This window comes from Lissotriton vulgaris, chromosome 2_1, assembly GCF_964263255.1.
Source record: "Lissotriton vulgaris chromosome 2_1, aLisVul1.2, whole genome shotgun sequence".
Classification (NCBI taxonomy): domain Eukaryota; kingdom Metazoa; phylum Chordata; class Amphibia; order Caudata; family Salamandridae; genus Lissotriton; species Lissotriton vulgaris.
The window spans coordinates 756,377,684-756,399,574 of record NC_141687.1 but is presented as its reverse complement, the minus strand read 5'-3'; the positions used below and the strand labels follow the sequence as shown (position 1 = coordinate 756,399,574).

Below are 21,891 nucleotides of genomic sequence, written 5' to 3'. Positions count from 1 at the left end.
CTCTGAATCCAATCATGGAGTTACCATTCATACCTTTTTTGGAAGACCCATTCACCCTTGGAGATGTGTATTGTGCCCTTGATCTAGTCATCCCTGGTAGAGCGCCAGGTATTGATGGCATACCAGCAGACCTATTTCTGCAGGACAAGGAATCCTGGGGTACATACATACTCCTTTTGGCTAATGTGTTTGCGAGGGGCGATGCCATTCCTCATTCTTGGAACGGGGCCAAAATTATTCCTGTATTTAAAAAAGGGGATAAATCCTTACGGGTAATTATCGGCCCATCAGCCTAATTGACACCATCCAAAAAGTTTTTGGCAGGCTGCTCAACAACAAAGTATTGAAGTGGGAGCAGGAACAGAACATACTATCCCATTTGCAGGCTGGCTTCAGAATTTCAATCAGCACAGTCGATCAGGTCTTGCATTTTGCTATGCTGTACTGGAAGACTGTGGTGATTGGAAGGGGTAGTCTATATGCTGCCTTTATTGATCTCAGAGCAGCATTTGACCTGGTTCCCAGCTCGACTTTATGGAGCGTTCTTAATGATATGGGCATGCCTGGGCCCCTACTTTCTCTGATCAAAAAACTCCATATGGGGGGGGGGGCATGGCTAGCGGCAGACGATGGCGGCAGCAAACTAGAGAGGCTCCCGGAGTAAGGCGGCATCCCGCATCAATCCGCGTGCCTATCCGCTCAGCAACAAACTCAGACGGGATGCCCCGGGTCCAGTGACCATACGGCACCTAGCATAGAAGTTTCGGAGCAGCGGCGCACCGGGAATTGGTAGAAAAGACGCCACCCGAACAAGGCCTAGCGGCGCACGGAAAGCAGCGGACGCTGGTTGAAGCGGTGCCCGGGTGGAAGTGAGGCCTCAACAGTGTTCACCTACCTGAAGTGCTCGCAGTGAAAAACGACTCGAGCGGAAAACGGCGGCAAAGACTCTGACGTCCCCGTAGACCTTCTGGGGGCAATGTACTTCGTTCCAAGATAACGCGACACTGCGGGCAGCAGAAACACAGACGGATAACGAAGCCCGAAAAAAGTGCGATGCCGCCGCCATTTTGTATAACCTGTGCCATTCCGAGCACGACCTCCTTCGGACAACGGACCAGACAGCCCGCTCCGAGGTCTCAGCAGGCCCGAAAACGGAACTTCCCAGCAACAACGTAACTGAGGTGGAGTTGTAAACCCAACTGTGGAGCTCCAGCCCAAAAAAACCGATTACTAAACTGGGGGAGCGATCTCCTAGCCGAGTCACAATTGGAACTCAAGCAACCCCGTCGACCATTCTCCTCGGGGAAACGCCTAGTAGACTTCCACCACAAGCTGCGCTTGACGGTGAGCAATTTCTTGGTGTGCGGTAATGGCGGGCAGAGGGCCGAAGCATAATTCCACCCAGGCTAAGCTTGACAAATTTGCATATGAGTCTCTCCCCCAGTCGGAACACCACAAGTCAGTGGGTAAAGGGACAGAGGAAGACGGTGCAAAGAAAGCCACGCTGGAAGACGTGCTAAGTGCCCTAGCCCAGGTGCAAGCGACGGTGGGGGCGACAGCAACGGAGGTAACACTCATTCGGGCAGACCTCCAGAAAATTAGTGAAAGGGTGAAGCAAGTGGAGGTGGTAACCAAAATCCCTGGTGGAAGATGTGTCGGACCTGCAGGTGGAAATGGAGAAACTGCAGGCGGATAACAAATTGCTCAAAGAGAAGCTGGACAACCATGAAGGACGCACCCGGAGGAACAACGTTCGTATCCTAGGAGTTCCAGAATCAGAAGCTACGGGTGCTATGGATCTATATGTGGAAGACCTGATCAAGAATCAACTTAATCCCAAGGGCCTCTCAAACTTTTTCTCTGTGGAAAGTGCCCATAGAGTGCCAGGAGGGAAGCCGAAACCGGGGGCCCCGCCGAGGCCGATCTTAGCAAGACTTTAACTTTTGTGATCGCGACACCATTTTGCAGTCGGCCAGAGTGGCACCAGCAATCCAAATTCAAAACTCGAAAATATCTTTCTTCCCGGACTATACGGCTGAGGTCTTGCGACGGAGGAGGACGTTTTTGGAAGTAAAAAAGACACTGTGAGAACCAGAACTGCCCTACTCAATGCTGTTTCCGGCCCGGCTTCGGGTGGTCGCCGACAAAAAGGTCTGGTTCTTTGACTCTCCTGAAGCGGCCAGAGACTGGCTCGAGGGTTGGCGCACCGCAGGACCTCCGCGTAGGTCCAACAGAACAAACCACGGACACAGAGTTGACAGCCGAACTGAGTCACAGTTATCAGGCAGAAGAGACGCGCGAGCAAGTCGCCGACACATGAACTAACTGAGGCTGGCGGAGGGGAATAATACAGAAAGCTCACAAGAACAATGGACGCTGACTCCTTTCATTGACTAGCATTACATAAGATTCATGGTTGGACGCTGGCCTGGGCGACCCTGAAGAGAGCAGGGATGCCGCCTGTCCGGGGAGACGCTCTCCCCCAACGCGCAAGTACTCTGGTTTTGGGATGGGTTAAGCGCTCTGCTCAGTTGGGGAGGCGGGCAGTTGAAGGTCCGTTAAGCAGGGAGGCAGGGAGGGGGAGGGAGAGGGGGGGTTGTTGTTTGTTTGTTAGAAATTCACAAAGACGGTCGAGAAATGGACTTTTACGGATGAATATATATTAGCTGATAAGGTGAAACCGAGGGCCCAGGTCCAACACCTGGATACACTTATACACGTCTACATGATTAGAAATGGTGGATGGTCTGTTACGTAGTGCTGAGGAGGCCGAGTCACGCTCTCGTGGCTCCCCCCTACGAATACTGACATGGAATGTAAGAGGTCTGGTGGACAAGGTGAAACGTGGCCTGGTGTTAACCGCATTGAAGAGGCAAAAGCCTAGCCTAGCACTTTTGCAAGAGACGCATTTAACAGGGGGGGCCTCCAAGGCCTTGGATAGGAGAGGATATAAGATGATAGTTCACTCCGAGTTCTCTTCGGGCTCCAGGGGTACTGGCATTTTGATTAAGAAATCCTCGCAATTCATCCCCTGTGCACAAAGACTGACGGGCAGGGGTGCTTCGCAGCCGTACAGGGACAATGGGAGGGACGACTCCTTAATGTGGTATCGGTGTATGTCCTGCCGTCACTTCACTCAATCACACTTCCAGCGCTCAGTGACTTTTTGCTGACCCTTCCTGAGGGTGATGTAATTCTTGGGGGAGATTTTAACGCCACAATAGACGCACAACTCGATAAATTCCCAGCGACAGGCCCGAGTGGGGGACCTTCCCGGTTTCAACGATTCCTAACAGCAATGGGACTAGTAGACATCTGGTGACATGTCCATCCTCAGGATAAGCAGTACACGTTTCACTCCACGGTTCACAACAGACTATCACGGATTGACTACTTCCTAGCGCTAGGCGACGGCATACAAACATGTAGACACCATTGACATACACCCTAGAGGCATATTGGATCACTCTCCGATCACCCTGACAATCTCTACTCAAGAAAAGTCTCGTAAACGTATTTATCCCATACAGGCAGCATATCTCAAGGTCCCGAAGGTCAGGAAGGCTCTTCAGAGGGTGACGACTCAGTATTTCAAAGAAAATGTCGCCTCCGTGCGTTCTTCGGAGGTTATATGGGAAGCATACAAGACGGTACTGCGGGGGCAAGCCACGAACTCGATCACGGGCCACAAAAGGGAAAAAGCAGCCGAGCTGTCCAGGCTCGAATTGGCTCTTCGTGACATAACTTTACATGAGACAAATCCTACACCAGACACGGCACACACACTTTCACTCCAACAACAACTATACACAGATCACGTCCGGCTTCAGGTGAAGGGTCAAATAGCTGATACACAGAACAGGATATACGACGTGGGGGATAAGGTGGGAAAGATGTTGGCCTGGCTAGATAAGAGAGGGGGTAGCACAAGGGGCATCCAGCAGGTGAGAGATGGCCTAGGTGGGCTTCAAACAAGCCCTGAACAGATAGTGGAAGCACTGGCGGTGCACTTTGAGGGAGTTTACACCCCCGAACGGTGTATCACCACTGACTTGGCCAGGGCAGCATTAGACCGGATAGAAACCCCGACACTGCAACCGGAAGCGTCAGCTGAATTGGATGCGGACATAACTAGGGATGAAATACAACTGGCTATACGAGCGCTGAAGCCCGGCAAAGCGCTCGGACCAAATGGCATTCTAATAGAGTGGTATCAGACCGCATCGGAGAAGCTAAGTGAACACCTACTAGCCATGTATGGAGAATGTTTAGAGAGGGGCGAACTTCCGCTCGACCAGAGAATAGCAACCGTAGTAGCGATTCCCAAGCCTGGAAAGCCGCAGGAGGATTGCTCCTCATACCGCCTTAACTCTCTGCTAAATGCGGAGGTTAAAATTTTGGCCAAACTCCTTGCTACCCGATTGATGGCACATCTGCCCGACCTTATACATCCGGATCAGTCCGGATTTATGCCTCACAGAAACACGGCAATGAAACTTCGCAGAGTGCACGGGGTGTTGTCGAGGGCAGACATGATCCCCGATCAGGCAGTCATACTGGCCATTGATGCAAAAATGGCCTACGACCTAGTAGAATGGAACTATTTGTTTGAGGTCCTCACCTGCTTGGGTTTTGGCTCGAAATTTATATCGTGGGTCAGACTACTATACACGAAGCCGGTCGCTCATGTGGTTGCGAACGGTCATATCTCGCGAACGTTCCCTCTGGGGAGGGGCACCCGTCAGGGCTGTCCCCTCTCACCATTGCTTTTTGCAATCGCCCTAGAACCCCTAGCAAATTTGATACGGCAAACTCCACTACTTAAAGGAATACATTGGAAAGAGGGCTGGGAGGACCGGCTCTCCCTCTATGCTTAGGGGTGCCGGCACTCCTAAGCCTCTGTGACGACCATGGCAAAATATCAGGGTACACGATCAACTGGACCAAATCAGAAATATATGTACTGAAAGGCCCGGTCCCGGCGTTAGGCACAGAATGCCCCTAAAGGGTATCTGGCTCCTCCTTTAGATATTTGGGGATCCACATTACAATGGACCCAACGGAGTTTGCACAAAAGAATTTGGCACCACCCATGGAGCGGCTTAAACAAGATGTCAAGTTTTGGGCGGGATTGCCTTTAACGATGCTGGGTAAAGCGGCGCTTTACAAAATGATGTCCCTACCCCGTTTTTTGTATGTACTGGAGAATACGCCATATCCAGTGGCTCCAGGATACTTCAAGAAGGTGGCAGCCTTGGTATCTGGTTTGCTATGGGGCAACCGCCCGGCGCGTATCGCGCAAGCCAAAATGCATAGGGGATGGTATGATGAAGGAATAGCGCTGCCGAATCTCAAATTGTACTACTGGGCGGCTCAACTAAAGCCCATTAATCAATGGATCCATGTCTCGCAGACCGACCCGGCTTTCCAGGCAGATAGGGAACAATTAGGCACCAATACCATGCTGGCCCCGCTTTATGACCAACGCAGAGTGAGAAAATTATTAGGACCCACGAGACTCACCGTAGCACTGTGGCATACGGCGCTAGCGGCGTTGGGCTGGAAAGGGACAATAACTAAGCTCACCCCGCTCTGGGACTCTCGTGCCTTAGGGAATCTGAGACACAGCAAGGGCTTCTCTCACTGGGACACAACAGGAATATCCACGGTGGGGGACCTATGGGAAAGAGGAGTGGTTATAACATTTGACCGCTTGAGGGAACTGTACGACCTGGGACCACGGGAATCTTACCGTTCCATTCAAATACGTCACGCATTACTCGCTGCCATCCCCCCTGGGGAGGGAATACCAGAATCATCCCCGATTGAGGATCGTCTCCTCACGGATTTTATGGTTGAGCGAGCGACGTCGTTGACTTACCGCAAGCTAATTAACAACTTGCCAGACCCAATGACTCCATTGAAAGAAAAATGGGAGGGGGATGTAACAGAGATGTACGAACACGAATGGAATGAGGAGATTGCGTCCCCAAAGGAGGTGGCCATCTCTGCCAGATTGAGGCTTGTACAACTCAAAGTTCTGCACAGAGTATACTACACAAGAACAACGCTGCACCGCATACACAGAGCCCAGCACCCTTACTGTCTTCGGGGCTGTGGGGAGGAGGGTACCTTTTTTCACACATTATGGGACTGCCCACGCATCCAGGAATATTGGAGGCAAATAATGCGCACTGTATCGCAGACCCTGGAGACCTCTCTCATCCCCGAGCCACGAAAATGTCTATTGAACGTATGGGGACCCAACGACCTGTCCAGATATGGCCAACTCTGGGCTACATTGGGCATGATAGTGGCTAAACTGGATATTGCACAGCCTTGGGGGGTGGCAAAACTACCAACGAAAACACAATGGTGCATGAATATGGATAGGGTGATGGTGACGGAGAGGGCAGTATACTTAGGCCGAGCATGCTCAGGGAAATGGAACAAAATCTGGACCCCATGGAACGTGTATAGAGGGGAAATCTGTGAGTCTCTGCCGGAAGAGGACCCACTGGAGTCAGATGAGGAGGGGGAGGTAGACTGATGAGGCTTGAGAAGGTCATAAGGGGACGGGGACACGGGAGTGGGGTAGGGGACCGGAACCCAGAGGATATGAATTTAGGGAAGACAAGGGTGGGACTCATGAAAAGACACGTACAAGAAAGACTACACATTTCCGACCTCTCATTGTGGGTGTACACAGTGATACATACAAGGGAACACCCTTACAGTCAGCTAAAGTAATGCTATTTGTTCATGGATGACCGCAATGTGATTTCTTTGTTGATTTTCCTTTTATTGTTTTTCTAAAAAATAGAAAACTAAAACATCTATTGATTAGCAACGTATCGCTTTTTATGTGCGTTTCACTTTGCCTTTCAGTTGTTATTCTGTGGAGAAGTGTGGCTCACTGGTTAGAGGAGGCAGACCTGGAAGCAGAGGTCAGCCCGGGACCAGGGTTCAATTCCCGGCTCGGCGGGGTCTTGAGTCCTAAAATGTCCATGGACTCGACAATTCTCGCTCCAGTGTCTACTCGATTCACGGGTTCACACTCTGCGACTCTGGGCAATAGCTTGCTTAATCTCCACAACGACCCCTCGCGGCAGGGAGCCTGGATTTCACCTTGCGGATACCCTGCCGGGGTTATCTCACAGGGGAATACCAGGACGGGTTCCCTAAGCAATCGCTTAGAGACCGGTTGGTGATTTGCGCTATATAAATCCCTGTACATTTACATTTTACATTTATTCTTCTTCAACCATTATGACCAGTTTGAGGCCTTACCCTGATGCAATGTATCCAACAGTACATGATTGCGGCCGGCCCTATGGGTTGTAGGCCAAGGGCTGTGCAATATTGCAAGGTACAATAAAGGTTTAAAAAAAAAAAACTCCATGAGGAGAATTTTGCTTGGATCAAGTGGGGTAGTCCTGGCAATGTCACAACCCAGTTCCCTGTAGAAATCTGAGTGCGCCAAGGCTGTGTTTTGGCGCCTACCCTTTTCTCTATGTACATTAATGACGTGGTCAAACTACTGATTGACTCCAATGTTGATGCGCCCTCCCTTGCAGGAGCCAAAGTCCCCATTTTAATGTTTGCCGACGATTGTCTGATAGTATCCAAAACCCCGAGTGGGTTGCAAAGGGCTTTGGTGATTTTTGAAAAGTTCTGTACCGCTCGAGGTTTGGAAGTAAACGTTTTAAAATCTAAGTTTATGTCTTTTAATGCGTCAAAATCCTTTAAGGGCACTGTAAGAATGAATTACCTCTTGAGAAGGTCCAGGCTTTTAGCTATCTGGGAGTTTGTATCCAGCACGACCTAACGTTGAAACACCAGGTTGAACTGGCTACCTTAAAACATCGCCAGCTCGCAGGAGTCCTGAGCTTGGAACACTCAAGGTTCCTTACAAAGCAGATAGCCCTTCATCAGTTTATAACGGTAAACTAGTCAGTTCTGCTCTCTATGGAGTAGAAATATGGGGGGTCTGAAAACTTAAGGGGGATTACGTCCTCTTAAAATCGTTTAAGGAACTTAATTAAATTACCTCCGAGTACCCCTATGAGCCCTTTATTTTAGGATTTGGGTCTGTGCCCAATAGCCCTTATTGCGTCTTTGCGCCCAGTTTTATACCGGAGGCGGCTTTGGACCACGCCCGAATTGGAAGTATATACCAGGGGTTTGCTGGATGTAATAAAAAGTGACATCTCCCAAAAAATCAAGTGGCTAGGACACATCCGGGGTGCATTAAGGGATCTAGGTCTAGGGAACTGTGGGGTGATCCAGGAAATGTTAGGGTTTCCTTCAAAGAAGGTTCTTAAAGACCTGTACTAGAAGTCTGTGGCTTTGAAAACTTTTAAGAACACAGCTCCCCTTTCCCTGACTGGTACGTTCCTGGATTTTAAAGATGGGTAAAATTTGGAAGCCTTCTGGATGTTATCTCAAAACCCCTAGACAGAAAGCTTTACTTCCAACTAAGAATAGAGAGTTTACCAGTAAGGGCGTTCACTAGCAGGTGGACCAGTGGGGGCATGACTGCTTGCCCTGCCGGTTTGGCCACCATGGAAACTACTAGCCATTTACTGTTTGAGTGCCCTGTGTATCTAGCTCCCAGAAGGATCTGGTTACGCCCAGTGTGTAGGTTGTTGATTAATCCGTACCTGTGTTCACCCGCCTTTATACTTTGCTGTGGCCAAATATTTAGGTTGGGCATGGACAATTCGGAAGAGTCTGCTGGCAGCTTAAATTTTAACATCAGGGCGAAAGATACTTTCTGGTCATGTAATGTGTATAAATTTTACTTCATATTGGCTGTCGTATCAATGTTATTTTCTAATGAAATTGCAAATTTTATTATTATTTATTATATTTCTAAGGATAAACTTTTATATGTATTATATGCTTTTATGACACTCGTCGAATAAAGCTTGCTTGACTTTGAAGTACTGTAACACCAGTACCACCAATCCATTTGTGGCTAGTAACACCACAATAGGCCATCTAAAACTGCTACATCCTCAAAAGAAGGTTACAGAATGATGGGGAAAGATTACCATGATCAAAATCCAAATTCACTGAGTCCAGTATCTTTGTTGACAGCTGCAAGTTCGGTAACCTTACATCATTGACTTTCAGCTAACTGAAAGAACTGCTATAAAGAAAGCTGCTGCAATTGTATCAAAATCTTTTTACAGGAAACTAAAAATGCTAATGCAGGCGTTACTTTAAAAAAAAAAAAAAAAAGTATATTCTTATTTACTAATGGAGAAGATGAACAATACCAAATAGCATAAGATGTCACATTTCGGGTTGAAATCAACATAAGATTTAAAGTTCATATTATGAAAATTTTAAACAAAAAAAAATGCTTGCCCAACCAATGTTAGGGCTTGCATGTGCTATAGTAACATTTATTTTGGCTTACCTGCTGGATACGTTCTGAAAATTGATTCAATTATATCGGATGTCAAGTTATATCGAAGACCATTACATCCATCAGTTTGAGGACGCACATCAGCCTGAAATAACGATAAAAACAACAGTCTCACAATATACAGTTCCTCTCATTGCATGGTATACAATACATAAACATTTTGACCAGTTGCCCATAAGTATGGAAAAGCTTTGTTTGCAAATCTAGATTCAAAATTCAAATGTGACCATCCTAGAACAGTGCATAGCCTATATGATGAATTAAGTACGGTATGGAAACTAGAATGAGGTGGTGGTGTAATGTGCTATTGAATCTAGACATTTAAATGTAAGCAGATGTTGATTGGGAAAGTTAGCAGAGGCAACAATACAGGTTGAGTTTCTGGTTTCAGAAAAGTGATAAGCCAAGTTAATTAACGTGCATAACCTATTGCAGTTATCCTTGATAAGTTATATAAAAAAAAACAACTGTTTACTCCCTTCAAGCCTGCCACAACGGAGTATTGAGATTCACTATATGTACACAACATCTATTTAGTCTAGCCTGAACATTGAGATAGAGGGTAGAGGAGAAGTCCAGAGAGTTGAGATGTGATGAATCTTCCTGCAAAGTCTTCCCTGTTTGGGAATTGTAGGGCATGAAAGTTCTTGGCCAGAATCCTTGACGGTCTATCCATGTTCTTTGCCCCAAATATCTCCTGCTGCACATTACCATTCCCTTAATGCCAAGTATTCTGAAACCGGAAACCAATTGTACTATGAAATTGGTTTCTATCCACAACAAAGCCATGTATATTGGAACAACAAATTATGTAGCCCAGTGGAGTGGTTTTTAACCTTTCAACTTCTGAGCACCCCCCCACCCCCTCCCCTCTTCTGAATAACTACTGGAAGCCAGGGATTACTTTCACATCCTAGAAATCTCCAGGGGAGAGGTGGATCTCAAAACAATACAAACATGTATAGAAACAAGTATACCTAAAGCACATACACAAATTATGGGATTTTTAAATGTAATTCATTCATGAAAAGTGACATTTTGATTGGAAAGTTTGAGTTTGAGTTTTAAAAAAGTAGCTTTTTTTTGCAAAGAGACCAAGTGATATGCTAGACTCTAGGATACCACTTTGTCTTTTCGTCTCTAAATGCATGGTCTCTTTATCGGCACATACCAGTGATGATTCAGTTAACCCACCAATCGTCGATACCAGATTCTACATATTTTACATCTCTGCTCCAACAAATCAAGATAAGTATATCAACTTTAAGTATAAATATTTTATCAATGTGTAATTATTTCATTTTACAAACAGTCCCGGACCTCCAGAGTAAACCACACGGTAAGAACCACTGATCTAGCCTAGAAACAGACCCTTTCCGGCAGCTAGCTTGGACTACAGAGTACGGACACCCTCAGACTTCAATACCCCCACACCTGCCCAAATGAATCCACTTGCAATTGTTTCCAGATTGTCGTTGCAGTGTATGAAATGCTATTCCACCCACTACCAGAACGAATCCCTTCCAAAAAATCTTCAAAAGAGGTTAAACAGGCTACTGTTACAACAGCACTTTGATACTCCTCTAGTCTTTTACTGTAACCATGAATTAGAGTGGGCTACACGGTCTGGAAGAAAGCACTTACTTTAACTTTCAGCAAATCTATGGCCATATCTAAGGACTTTAAATTATTTCCCCCTTTATTAATGTATGCTTCCTTAATGTCCATTCGCCAAGTGCTTCAAATTAGGATTGTTACTTACTCTGTAAGAATCTGTGTCACATGTAGTGGTGTAGATTCACATGCTCTGCCATTTATTGTTGGGTTTGGAAGTTTGTAACTTGCTCTTCTTTGAATAATTATTTCGAGTCACAAGGTATTGGTGACTCTTCCTCTGGTAGTGAACTCACACGGGCACCGACTCCATTGTTAGATTGTTTTTCCGCACAACGGGTGAGAGTGGGTACAAAGTGGTCAGTAGAAAAGCAGAGAAAATCCCTGTTATGTAAATATTACGTCTGAAGATACCCGCAGCAAACACTGGCTTCTAACGAGGTGGTTGCGTAAATCTGTGGCACGACATTCAGCAAACATTCTTTCAGGGCAACATTATCCATTCTTAGCAGGTGTGGCTATAGATACACATGCTCTGCATCCATTGTAAAGCAGTACTTCTCCGAGTGGTGGCTAGCCAGTGGACGGAGCAGAGGGTCTTTAGGACAGCTTGACCAACTTTAGACCGTTACTGCGTAAGAATGTAATGTCCACACACTTGCATTTGTGACGGTAAATGCAGTTAACCAAGTGTCAGCTTCGCAGATGTCAGCTATGGATATTGGTTTTAAGATAAAAGGTTGGGATGTGTTTGATAATCGACCTACCTATACCGGACTCTGATATTAAATTACTTCTATGAGGCTGTGCAAAGGCAACAAAAAGCTGTAGTGTTTTACAGAGGGACCTAGTCCTATCTGTGTAATACATAAGAGCAGGCTTGACATCAAGTGTGTGTGTGTGTGTGTAGTGCTCGTTCTGGTACAGAGTCAGGTTGGGGAAAGAAGGCTGGGAGCTCAGCTATCTGGTTAAGGTGGAAAGGGGAGACCCTGTCATTGTGTACCTGGAAGAAAAGGTTTTTGCAGTATGAGGGCCAATAGCTCACTAATATGCTTAACAGAAGAATAGGCTGATAGAAAAGCAACTTTCCAGGAGAAGAATTGTAAGGGTTAGAGTGTAGTGCCTATAATGTAGTGGTTCAAAGTGAAGGCCCAGAAGTATGGTGAGGACAATGTTCAGGTTCAAGACTAGAGCAGGTGGCACCCTAAGGGGGGACGACCCGTTTAAGGTCCTCCATGAAAGCTTAATGACAGTTATTCTGAACAGTGAGGAGTGTTCCCTATTCTGCATATAAGCAGCGATAGCAGCTAAGTGTAGCTGGATCGCGGTATACAATTCAACTATGTTAAATGTTCCTAATGGAAATCCTATTGATCACTAATACCTCTACTCTAGCAAGAGCATTGTGGGAGTATCATTCTAGCAGACCCAGTTGGAATGATCTAACCCCATACCTTGGTGCAATGCCTCAGGACACTGTGCATCAGTGCATTAATGAATACATGCAGTATCAGTGTAAAAGCTTGCATGCATCTCTGCTTACGCAGCTATCTTCCTTCTTAGGATGAATGTTGGGGCCTGCGGAACAGCATTTCAGTCACAGCTCTAAGCAGCTTCCACAACAATTCCAGTTTGAATTGCCTCTCTTCAAATTCAAAACAAACTACATTTAAATAATAAATCACCGCCTTCTCATTCTGCTAGACACACAGAATAACATCTTTACTGAGTCTGGGAAAAATAGTTGTCTCCTACGAGCACATAATAAAGCAAGGACATCGTGTTCTAGTATATGTATCCCTGAAACTAACAGAGCAGACTACAGCACAACATTGTCAACCAAAAATAAATACCAATGTGGCATTTTCTCAAGTTAGTGAAAAACATGTTCAAACCACCATCTTAAAAAGATGCTAAGCCAAAAAGGAAAGCCAAAATGGAGACTAAATGTAATCCCTGTAACAAAGACTCTGGCGACTCCTGATGGGAAGTTGCAGGAGATGAATGAGGAGCAGGTAAATGCAGTAGAGGTGACCGAGGTGGTAGAGGAAGTGGTGAAGGAGGAAGAGGATTGCTAGCAGCCTTTTACTTCTTCACCCTGGAAGACTCTGGCTGTAAAAGAGTATCTGGTTGTCGAGCATTCGACGGAGAGTCTGCAGTTTTGAAGCAAAGTGTTTCTGGTGTGGTGGCAGGGATCCTGCCTGTGCAAGGGTGGATGAGGATGTTCTGCTGAATTCAGTAAGCTCTTATTGGCACTTCAAGGGTGGACCTCTCCTCTTGAGTCGTCGACTGCCTTGGAGCTGATGAGTCCTAGAAGCCAACACCTATATTGAAGCTGAACGCCCCGTTGAATATGAAAAACACAACTGCAATATGTGCTCTTCCACTCAAATGCCAATGGAGGCTGAGGCTCTTAGATGGTTCACGTCTCTTCTCCGGAAACTTGTCTTGGAGCTGATCGGAGCCAGAGCGGTGGTGGATCTGAGGGAAGTGCAGTGATTTAAGCGCCAGGCTCAATGCCAAACCCCCTAAGGGCGGTGCACTGCTTCGACATGTGGCCACTGTTAGAATTCCCAGGATCCCTGGTTGGCTGAGGTAGATGCAGTAGGCCAAAAAGGGACCCCGTGAGCCCCAACGTTAGGAAAAAGACAGGTTGCCCCTAGAGATAGCCCCCGCTCCAACCCCTTGGTAGCTTGGCATGAGCAGCCAGGCTTATCTTCTAGGTCAATGTGTAAAGTATTTGTAATAGCGCTCACAGCAATCCAATGATGACACCACAAATAGACTCCACACGAGTTTCATAGAAAAACAAGTATATGTTTATAAAAAGATATACGATGCGACCACGATACTAAACCAAAAAAGGCATCAGGGTAATACTCCCCCTGGCCTATTACGATTGAGCTAAACTAAACAATCCTACGTAATCCTAATATCCTAATATCGTAATATGCAGTTCGTTATGCAAAAATCAGGTACTGTACAACACAAGCATTTGCAATGCAATAGGTCTCGCATTTACGAGAGTTTGAGCTATTGACATTGCAAATAACAATGCCTTTTATATTTGTTTTCGTTTTAAAAACATAAATAAAAGGCATTGTCATTTACAATGTTAATAGCTATAACTTGCGTAACTGTGAGACCCATTGCATTGCAAATGCATGTTTTAAAGGTTTGTTTATTAATCTCCGTGAGACATCAGAGCGCGGCTGTGGGAACAACTCGCAAAAGAAGCTTCTATTGGGGAGGGGGGGGGGGGGTCGGAGGGGGGGGGGGGGGGGTTGTCTGGGTGCCCTGTGCCAAGGGGCTGCAGGGTGTGAATGTAAAACGCCAGGGGTGATAATCATGTACCCAAGGACCCCTCCCCTCTTACCCCTGCAGCACTTCTCCCTGGACTCAAGAGGTGAGAGACAAGATAAACAGGTTAGGGGAGGTGGGGGGGGCGGGGGGGGGGGAGAGGAGGAGAGTTAATCAGTCACTTAACTGAACCTACAGCTAGGGCAGTGGCGCTCACAAGTGAGGGGGGCCAGGCAGGAATGGGAGGTAAGAAGAGGCGCCAATCCCAGTAGCCGCTCTGTCCTTATCTATTCGCCCTTCTCTGTGCAGCGTTTAAAGCAATAGGAAGCGGCCCCAGGGCGCTACGTAGTGCTATTAGAGTGTATTTATTAGTTCCTAAAGCACGCAAAAAGTCCCAACGGGCTTCAGGATGTATTAACCAGGCAGTATGAAGAAATAAGTTAACTTTTAAGTGTTTTTAAAAGTAACTTTTTGAAAATGTGTTTTAAAGTCCTGGTAGAATTATTGATGTCAGTGTTGTTGTCGCTTATTCGATTTACACAAAGTTAGGGGCATAAGGGCCACACCTTTAAATCCTGTCGGCCAGACTTATGCTTTCATCTTCACAAAGACACTTCCAGAACTAATTCACGCCCTCTCAAGGAAGTTCTCTCTCTATAGCTAATTCTGTATTCCATACCTATAGAAGTGCCTTCCTAATGTGTTCTCGAGTTTTGAGTGACTGACACTTATTGCAGTATTTTACCCGCTTGTATCTTGTGTGCTGCTATATCATACACTTTTGTGTTTGAGTAACAGCCACTTTTTGCAGCATTATACCTTCTTGTATCATGTATGCTGCTATATTATGCACACTTGTCACTTTGTCGTTTGGCCCCTTCTTGTATTTTTTGGGCTTCTGTTACATGCACACTTGTCACTTTTCCCTCTTGTAACGTAATGTTTGCTCTTGTACTATGCACACGTGTATATTTCTCTTCATGTCACGTTACTGTTCCTATTGTGAACCGCTCTGACACCTTCGGGTAAAGTCCGCGCTATATAAAAATGCATAAATAAATAAACAAATAAACTAAAGACAATGATACGGGCACTATGGAACTGAGTTTTTATTGCACCTAAAACAGAGCGTGTACTATGGGCTATATGAAGTCACTGCTTTTGTGCGACTGACTTTCACCCTTAAAGCGCTTCGTGGACTTTTAGGCGTTTCAATGTAATGAAAAGTAGAGGTCTCAGAGAGGGCTGTTTTTAATAACATACCCCCTCTGTTCGCAATTAAAAACAAGGTTGTCTTTGGACGCTGCAGTAAGTTATGCTTAATTTACATGCAGGTAAAGTGCTGCAGGTCAGGTGTCTTCCACCGCAGGGAGCCCGTGTGGTAAGTGTCTGTTAGTCACTGACAGCCCTGTTCCCTAAGTAGGACAGAGTGCGCCAAGGAAGTCCTCTGTGCAGCGCACATGCCCTAGACGGGGTTTGCAGTGAAGAGACGGCATTAAATCCTGGCTGTCTGGAACACGGGCAGAGGCGCAGTGAGGCTGCCGTGGGACCCTAGTGGAAAAAAAGGAAAGTCTAGGCCCCAACCGGTGTCACTGAACCTGCCAGGACGGGACAATGTTGGCTGTGATGACACAGTCATCAGGAAACCTTTTAATTTGAAAGAGAAACTACGCTTGCAGTGGTGTTTAATTTGGAAACTATACTCAACTTTTCTCGAAAATCATTAGTAAGAAGCTCTAAATGTTCCCAGTTGCATGAGTGATTAACTCATTCAGTGTATGATCTTTCTTTGCACCCTAGAATTTGGTAATTCTGTTTATTTAATTAGCGAACCGCATCTACAAGTTGCAGAATGGAAAGGGAAGTAGGACTGCCTGCGCTCCTCACGCACAAACCCAGGATGTGGGAGCTCTGCAATCACTGGTAGAGAATGTATGCTACATTTCATCGCGAACCCTTCGATGTGACATCTTCTTCACAGGACGAACATATTTTACCATATGACATGTAGCTGCTCACATAACGCTCCGCCGAGTAACGAGTAAAAACGAAACTGAAACATACAAGCCGCGCGACGTGAGCTGTCTACGGTAGCTCACGCGCGCGACCAATTCCCCAAATCCTAAGGCGCTCGTCGGAATCCGACTCTGCCATGCTTCGCAATGCTGAGCGTGGCCATCTCTTGTCTCCACTCGTTGTCGGCTGAGCCGACAGCTATAGTCTCGCGGGGAGAGCGCGCTTTCGCCAGGGCGAGACCTAATAAGAATAATTCAGATCGTAATACGGCTATCTGGCCATTTGTACGGTCACTGTAATGCAATGCGTAAAGAAACAAAGTGGTAAACTGCTATGCCCCCGTAATGCAATGCGTACGGTCCCCTTACAGGTTCTCTATTAGGAAAAAGCAATGCAACGGGTAATATAGTTATCAGGTAGTTTGTTATGCTAAACTAATGCAAGGCGGTACACATATATCCGGCAGTTCGGTATGCAACACTAATGCATTGTGTAATAAGACAATCCGGCAGGTTGTGATGCAGGACTAAGACAAGGCGTAACACATCTATCAGGCAGTTCATTATGCAAACCTAGTGCAATGCGTAACACACTGTAGCGGGGAGAGCATACCCTCGGTAGAAGGGACCCCTGTAGTGGACTGGTGGGTCGCTGACGTAGATTCCCCTTCCTCTTGTTCCCCACACCAGGATAACTCTCAACCCGATTCTTTGATCAGCTTGCAAGACAACCACGTTGCGGAAGGTGAAGGCTCCTTTAACTGGGAGAATGTCCAGGACGAAGCCACACCCCGGACTGACGTCTTCACCACCGGATTGGTAAAAACCCAGGAAGGAGAGAGGATGGCGTGTGACGTCACCGGACCAAGACCGGAGGAGTGCGAACAGATCGGGAAGCAGAGAGACGTACCGGAGGACCGAGAAGAGACTTTCCGCAGAGCGGAGGCGGGAGAAAGAGAGGAGACCCAGCCGGTGACCCGGACAGAGGAAAAGGGAAAGCCAGGAGGCCACCATCAACGCGAGCCGCCCAGACACACTCACCAGGGAGTGTGGCTCCACCAGGTACGGCAGCGCGTTACTGGGTGGTTTGGAAAGCGGGGAGATACCGCATAACACTCGAAGAGCCTGCCTGTTGTGCCGCTTGCCTAGTTTAAATAGTGTCCTCGTCTATGACCTTCACGAAGCACTAGACCGTCTTAGATGCATGAGACACGGTGATCCCTACACACCCCGGGCATCCCCATGGGTATACATTATTAAAGGACCCTCCCTAATGTTAGTCCTCATTTTTATTTTTCAACATGTACTTCGGTGGAGCAACCGAGGAAGCGCTGGACCCTGACAAAGAGGGCAGTAAACCCCACACAAAGCCAGGAGGAGGAGGAGTAAACCCTGCCATACTAGCAAAAGAAAGAACTTCCCAAAGGAGAAAAAAGACCTTTATCAAAATAAAACCTTATATACCACGCTCCAGTCTCCGTGCCCCTCATTTTCCCCCATCACCCCCGCAACACACACCTATCCGGCAGTTCATTAGGCAAACTAATGCAATAGGCAATACAACAAATCAGGCAGTCTGTTATGCAGGAATAAAGCAATGCATTATACAATCATCAGATACTTTGGTATGCAGAAGTAATGCAATGCGCAAGTTACTCCTGCACCATTCACGGTGCCTCCGGCGGTCTCTCCGCCACTCGGGCTGGCTTGCGGTTAGTCTGCGGACACAGTTGCCCCTGACCCCCACTCCCATGGGTAAGACAGAAAATAGTAAATGAAGCTTCACACTCCGGCTGACGCTATAGTAAAAAAGTGACTGCAAGTAAAGTACAAGAAGATCTTTCAACCCACAAAAACTATGCCGCCACCTAAAACTGGTCCAAAAAGTAGAATAAATCAGTTACCCCAGTTTTGCATTAACTTTAGACAAAAAATGTATTCTCCATTTTAGTATGAAAGAAAGATGCTTTGACCTTAAGGAGCGTAAAGACCGCCCCCGCCTCCCCTCCCCACCCACCGTGGCTGTGGGGTACAGTACAGGTATGCAATGCTACAAAGAATGACATGCTGATGAATATGCACATTAAAATACTTTTGCATTTATGTAAAGGTCTTAAAATCGAAATAAGTCTCAAATTAAAAAGACCTTCTATAAAACTTGATGATCAAGAATATCAAACATACCAAAAACGCGGCTGATATGCCAACATCTTGCTTATTGTAAGAGGCAGCCGAGTTATCTAGGGAGTTTAAGGATAAACGATTTGCCCAGAATTCTTCTGCACTGATCACCTGACTCACAACAAGATCTTTATAAAGCTGGAACAAAACTGGATCTTCTTTGAGCATCCTAGAAACAAAGACATAGCAAAGGTCTGTGAATATTTAAAGCTAAAATCTAAAAATTACATTACAGTTAATCTTTTCGAAGTTACAGTTACTGAGGAAGATGGACTTACATTGAAAAAGCACAGTCTTCCCCAGGATTAAAAGTGAAGTAAAGAATATCCCAATGTTTGTGCAGGTAGAGTACATATGCAACTGTGCTGATATATAAAAGGTTGGGATATATGCAGGGCCACTAAAATTATGCCCTGCAGGAGAGGGCCAAATTATGCGGCAGGGTTCAGTAAATTGCGAGGCAATAAAAGGCAAACTATCCTTAGTGATGCAGCACATTTTATAATAGTGTTACTTTCTCCTTTTGTCATTTTTACATGGCTTAACCCATTCTGGGCAATGGTTACACCCTATTAGTGCTATCAGTTTAACAGCCATATATAGTAATAGGCAACAGAAAGGTGACCAGTCAAGCAAAGAGTCTTCACTGCGCGGCAACAAGTGTGGCTGTGCTTTTAGCAACTTTTGAACCGTTTGAGGTACAAACAAAATAATTTGTGGGCTAAAAACAGAACATTATGAAGCAGATTATGGATTATCTGCAAATCTATAATTTTATTTATTTAAAATGTTTTATGCGAAAACGCAGCAGCCGCACAATTGCATAATTCCAGTTGCCCTGGATATATGCTAAAATAGCAAGAGGAAAACCAAATGAATTCCCAATTAATAAAAATGAGGGAATGACCTTAGTCAGGTGGTCATTCTATGAGAAATGACAATGCCTTTGGAGATACCATATAAAACTGGACACACACTACATTCATATTTAGTGAAAAGCTTTCCATATGGGATTAGTGAATTAACAATTGAACTTTACTGGAGAAAATGGAACAGAGGTAGCCGGTGTAATGCTGGTCCCGATGATCAAAGAAAAGGAAATAGAGGACTACAACAGCATTCCCCTTACAAAGCCACATGCACATATATTCCACAGTCTGAAGACAGCAGCCATGCTTTGCACTTCGGGCAAAAGATCTGGGGAGGGTCATTCAGGAGACAAAGCCATTTAAAGGGGTCTGAGAAGCAGAGGGGAGGGGGTGCAGCCCTACGCAAGGGGCGCCATGTTAATTACCCTAAACTCAGGCATCCAAAAGAGGTTCTCATATCAGTCTAAAATACTGAAAAAACAATCTACAGCCAGCATCCACAAGATATAGCAACAGCCTGCACACTGGAGCAAGAAAATACTGGCAACACTAACTAGAAAGTGTACAAGCTGTATCGATAGATCACATTCCACATTCATTACATTTTATTGAAAACAATGAGCACTTGGACCTATCCATGCATGGCTGTGTCTGGATGTGTCTTGTTATGAGTTGGCCCTAGGGATATGAGAGAAACTTAAACGTCCTGCACCTCTCCCAAAAGCTCCGATTGCACTTGAGATGGTAGAGAAGAATAATTTACTTACTCTTAATCCTAGTTCGACATTGCTGGAATATTCACCAAGTCATAAATGCGCGAATAATTCTGTCCTGCGTGCATGGACCCAAGAGCAGTATCCAAATGATGCAGAGCTTTCGTTAGGGTCTTATCAAAGGTGAAACCTTTTCCTGAATTTAATATTGTATTACAGCATCTTAGTTGCACAAGTGGTTGCAAAAGCAGTTGAAAGTGTAGATCATAAAGTAAAAAATGCAGCCTATCGGCCTACACTGATCGCAGTAAAAACAGTAAATATGTTATGTAGTTTCCAGTGTCCAACTCTACCCGGTTTATGGCTTGAATCAAGATTGCTAAGACACAGAACTAGGGCTACAAAGTAAGTAATCTTTTCTTCTAAATCATTTGATCTTCTCTGATAGCTCTAAACACTTGCATAGAATAACAAGCCAATGGAAAATCTAGAAAGTGGTTGTTCGCCAACAGGAAAGACATACGAATATGAGGACATGAGTACAGCTCAACGAAGTAAGACTATAGCTCACTTGAAATATGTTTGAGCATTTCCTGACCCAACCTGGCATCAAACTGCATATCATAGTCTAGAAAATAATGTCTAGTTAACATATGTACTGATCTCCAAATCATGTATACTGATTTCCAATTTCTTGTTTGCAAATGTCACAGCCTGCAACATTTCTAAGACACTATGTTGTAGCTGCTTTAGCCCTTGTGAAAAGTGCTTTAGCCTTGCCTAGTAAATGGCAGCACACAGTAATGCAAACAACTATCCATCTAACAATAGACTATTTTGATTTAGCCACCTCAGTATAATATATGTTCATAATTCACAAAAAGTTGGTTAGATCATCTATGTGCTTTCATCTTGTCGAGTCAGAAGAAAAGTACTCTTCTTATGCCGAATGAGTGAAGGGACAGATCGGCAGAAGTGAAGAGATTTGGGGAAAATGTGGTTCATGTAATGTTTTATTAATATTTAAATAAGAAATTACCTTTATAAGAAAAAAGAACGAGTCATCACTAGCCTGTTATAATAGAATACAGTGAAAAGTTAGATTGCAGAAAGAGCCTGCATCTTGTTCATGCTCTGAGCAGAAGTAATGGCTACTAAAAACTTCTCATGAAAGGTGATTTAATGTAGTCTTGTGAATAGGCTCAAAAGAAGTGCCCATTAAATTTGATGGAGCTAAAATCAGTTTGCATGGAGTGGATGGCCTTCTGAAGACTGAAGGTTTTTTTTAGTCCTTCTAGGAATTCCTTAATTACTGGAATCTTGAAAAATGAGTTGGAGATCTCCTGTAGGCCGTGATAGCTACCAAATGTACTTTAATATATGAAGTGACGCTCAGGTAGTGCCAAGTGTACTAGGTAGTGTAATACAACATCCTCTTGAAATGCAATACGGTTATGACCATAGCTTTGACACCACAAACTGAATTATTTCCACTTCATGGAGTAACAAGATCTTGTTGAGGGGCGTTTAGCTGCTTGTAAAATCTCGATGCAAGCTGGGGGTAGAGTCAGCAGTTAAATGCAGATGTCAGGCTTGCCCTCGAAGTGTGGTTATTGGACTGCGTATTTCTGGCAACATCATATGTGGATTGATGGGCATTTGAAACAGGTCTGGGTACCACCATATTCTAGGCTGGTCTGGAACTATTATAATCATCTTTCCAGGAAACTTTCTTAGTTTTACTATTATAGTGGGAATCAACG

At 45.4% G+C, this 21,891-nt stretch overlaps 1 protein-coding gene across 4 annotated transcripts in view; it reads right to left on the bottom strand.

The window, feature by feature from the left end:
• The window catches only part of GTF2H1 (general transcription factor IIH subunit 1), a 488,969-nt gene that overhangs the window by 398,780 nt on the left and 68,298 nt on the right, over nucleotides 1-21,891 (bottom strand). For all 4 annotated transcript variants that reach the window (XM_086956061.1, XM_086956063.1, XM_086956064.1 and 1 more), the window contains exons 4-5: nucleotides 18,550-18,715; nucleotides 9,428-9,521 (exon numbers count right to left, since the gene is read on the bottom strand). In XM_086956061.1, coding sequence (XP_086812187.1) covers nucleotides 9,428-9,521; nucleotides 18,550-18,715 — 260 coding nt within the window. The remainder of the gene's footprint in view (nucleotides 1-9,427; nucleotides 9,522-18,549; nucleotides 18,716-21,891) is intronic.